This window comes from Natrix helvetica (genome assembly GCF_964273705.1).
Source record: "Natrix helvetica genome assembly, chromosome: 1".
NCBI lineage: Eukaryota > Metazoa > Chordata > Lepidosauria > Squamata > Natricidae > Natrix > Natrix helvetica.
Genome location: NC_138548.1, coordinates 15,339,161 through 15,343,038, shown reverse-complemented (window position 1 = coordinate 15,343,038; position 3,878 = coordinate 15,339,161). Strand labels below are relative to the sequence as shown.

General features: G+C 40.9%; 1 protein-coding gene across 1 annotated transcript; it reads right to left on the bottom strand.

Annotated features, from left to right (window-relative positions):
- Positions 1–427: 427 nt before the first annotated feature.
- Positions 428–1,771, bottom strand: LOC309385142 (actin-like protein 9; the record flags this gene model as incomplete). Its single annotated transcript, XM_081939260.1, has 1 exon — positions 428–1,771. The coding sequence occupies one exon, from the start codon at positions 1,769–1,771 to the stop codon at positions 428–430; it is 1,344 nt and encodes a 447-aa protein (XP_081795386.1).
- Positions 1,772–3,878: the final 2,107 nt, after the last annotated feature.

The window sequence follows — 3,878 nt, the reverse complement described above, 5'->3', positions numbered from 1 at the left end:
AATAGGCCCAAAATGGGGCATGGGCAGGTGTGGCACCTCCCCACCCCATGGCCCTTTTTCAGGAGGCTACAGGAGGCCGAGTGCTGCCTGTCACACCCCCTGGCCATGCCCACCATGGCCACACCCATCCAGCAGGTCATTAGGGCAGAGAACTGGTTGTTACATTATTTGAATCCCACCACTGATTATAACCAACCCTACAAATGTATAGTCATGTCTCATAAGTGTATAGAGCTACAGTTCTGAAAATATATATATATATAATGGCTGGGTCTCTATAGAGTTTGGAGTAAACAGGTATTAATTATGAGACCAGATTTAAATCTGCAGCCAATAAATACAAGTCACATTTCAAATCTAAGCAAACTTACTGATTTATTATGGGCCACCTCCCAGCCATTTTAATCTTAACCTGGCTGGGCGCAACTCAGTAGCACTTCCTGTACACAATATACGGTCCATACTCTTGGTATTGTTCCTTTGTGATCCAACATGATTGGAAGTTTTTCAAGGAAGCAAGAATTGAACCTCCAGTCCAGACAGAATAGTGCCTAAGTGGAACAGCTTTAACTTTGATTTTTGTGCTAGTTTCCAAATCAGTCATGATATCTTGAGTAAATCTTCTTTCAAATCCTTCAAAAAGTGACGACCCTCCGCATAATAATATATTTTTATACATTTCTTTCCTGATTTGTTTAGGAACTTTCATTAAACTCTTTTGGGCCATGCCAGGGATGCCTAGAAGAGCAAGTCCAGGCATTTGTGGTGGATTAAAGAACATCTCAGGGCACTGGAATCTCTCCTTCCCCAAAGTAATTATTTGGCCATCTGGCAATTGGTATTGCACTGTATTGTCTTCCTCAGGACAGTTCCACTCAGTCTCAAAATCAAGTGCAACATAACAGCATTTTTGTTTGATATCTTCAACCACATCCAACATTTTTTCATCTAAGTAATGTCCCATGTTTTTGAGGAGATCCATCAAAAAAGATGTCACATTGGCTCCAGCAATGTCCATCTTTTCTGTGGCATGTGGCAAATTGTACCCTTGATGGACTGGCACAGTGTATGTCACAGCATGGCCTGTATCTACCACCAACCCACTAATTTTTCCATGAGCATACACTGACAGTACCGACTGATATGCCACAAACACTTTGGGGAAATTGAGGGATTCAAAAAGAACCTCCACCAATTTCTCTCTGTTTGTAGTTGGCGAAAGAGGAGGATCAGACATTAAAAGTGCATGGTCTTCAGGAGCAATCTTGAGTTCATGGTGGAAAATGTGCCACCACAATGTTTCTGCTGCTTCCCAGTCTGTGATTATGCCATTCCTTAATGGAAAAATTATATCAATATCAGGTTCCAATCGGGCTTGCTCTCCAATGAATGTGTCTGGTATATCACTTCCAATCTTCATGAATTTTTCTATGGGCTGTCCAACTAATGCCCCAATAACTACCTGTGGGGTCTGATGGCCTGCAAATCCAGCTTTACATGTCCCTGTGCCAGTATCTATGACAATTGCTCTTGTCTCGACAATGGAACACTCTTTATGTGGAGAATGTGATCTGCTCCTGGTGGGCTCTTCATTTTTTGATGATGTCCAAGACTGAGATATCTGGTCCAAAGCATATACTGGGGAAGAGGTCTTTTTACTTGCATGGCCCAGCCTCACTGATTTCTCCTCTGGACTCTTTGATCTTGAGAATCCCAGGTTTGTTTCTTGCAAAGGCTCTGGAGTGGTTGGTCTAGAACCGCTGATTGACATTGTAAATAGAATTTAAGATTACCTTCCACTAGATTACACTGTGATTTACAACATTTAAACCCCACCTTCTTTCTTCTACAGCATTAAAATGAAAGGCACTTGCTTTCACTCAAGACACATAAAGGAGAACTATGACATCACATTAGAATTTTCATCAGATGTTTCAGCTAGCCAAGTGTGACAGTATTATTAACTCCTTATCTCTATGAAGACTTGGGAATGTTGGATAGGAAATGATGGATAATGAGCTACAGTACAATTTGGAAAATGTATGTGTGCAGGTAATGTCATGAATGACTTCATACAACATGGAAAATCACCTAATTCCATTTTTGCTCAATTTTGTTCAAATGGAACAATGTGAATCCAGACAACTGTATGAGACAATCAGATAGAGTAGAATAGAATAGAATAACAGAGTTGGAAGGGACCTTGGAGGTCTTCTAATCCAAACCTCTGCTAAGGCAGGAAACCCTACACTACTTCAGACCAATGGTTATCCAACATCTTCTTTAAAACTTCCAGTGTTGGAGCATTCACAACTTCTGGAGGCAAGTTGTTCCACTGATTAATTGTTCTAACTGTCAAGAGATTTCTCTTTAGTTTTAGGGTGTTTCTCCCCTTCATTAGTTTCCACCCATTGCTTCTTGTCCTACCCTGAGGTGCTTTGAAGAATAGTCTGACTCCCTCTTCTTTGTGGCAACCCCTGAGATATTGGAATACTGCTATCATGTCTCCCCTAGTTATTCTTTTCATTAAACTAGACATACTCAGTTCCTTCCAAGATCAGTAAAATGAGGACCCAGATTGTTAGGGGCAATATGCTGACATTATAAACCACTCCAATAGCACTGTAAAGCACTGTGGAGCAGTATATAGCAATAACACTTAGATTTAGATATTCCGCTTCAAAGTGCTTTTACAGCCCTCTCTAAGCAGTTTACCGAGTCAGCATAATTGCCCCCAACAATCTGGGTCTTCATTTTACCCACCTTGGAAGGATGGAAGGATGAGTCAACCTTGAACCTGGTGAGATTCGATCTGCCAAATTGCAGGCAGCCATCATTCAGCAGAAGTAGCCTGCAGTACTGTATTCTAACCACTGTGCCACCAACACATATAAGTTTAAGTGCTAGTGGCACAGTGATTAGAGTGTAGTACTACAGGGCTACTTCTGCTGATCATCAGCTGCCAGCAGTTTGGCTGATCGAATCTCACCAGGCTCAAGGTTGACTCAGCCTTCCATTCTTCCGAGGTCGATAAATTGAGGACCCAGATTGTTGGGGGCAATATATGCTGACTCTTTAAACCGTTTAGAGATGGCTGTAAAGCACTATGAAGCGGTATATAAGTCTAAGTGCTATTACTAGTGCTATTGCTATAGCTATTACTTTCAGTGAGACATTAACATAATCATTATGAAAATAGATTTTTATTCCACTGATCTGTATATATTACTCAAGCGGGTGAGCACACTTAGTAATCCTGGCCTCCTATTTTTTCCCCACGACAACCACTCTATGAGTTGCGCCCAGCTGGCTCATATGCCTCAGAAGGGGCTAAATAACCACAGATGCCCTGGTTTTCCCAAATGTTTAACCCAGTCAGCCATTCATCCCATCAAATCTGTACACTGATAGTGCTAACAACATTCTGTCGTTATAGTGATCGTATGTCTTTTGTTATATAGGACAGTCCTCTGTTTCAAATAGTCATCCTTTAGATTTATTGAATTATTTATTTTCTTGGTTTTGCTCTCGAATTTTCCTTTGTAAAGCAAAGTTAGAAACATGAATAATTGCCCCCCCTCCCCTTAATCCTTATGAACCTCTTTCAGATTTACCCTCCTTTCAGGTTTGTCCTTTATTTTGTTTCAAGAAAAGATGGTCTGTATCACTAAAGGTGGTCCTCGACATAAGACAATTGAGCCCAAAATTTCTGTGGCTAAGAGAGTTGTTGCCCCATGTTATGACATTTCCTCCACAGTTGGTAAGTGAATCACTGCTGTTGTTAAGTTAGGAAAACGGTTGTTTTACTAAAGTAACAACTGCAAAGTTATTGGGGAATCTGGCTTCCCTATTGACTTTGCTTGTCAGAAGGTCACAAA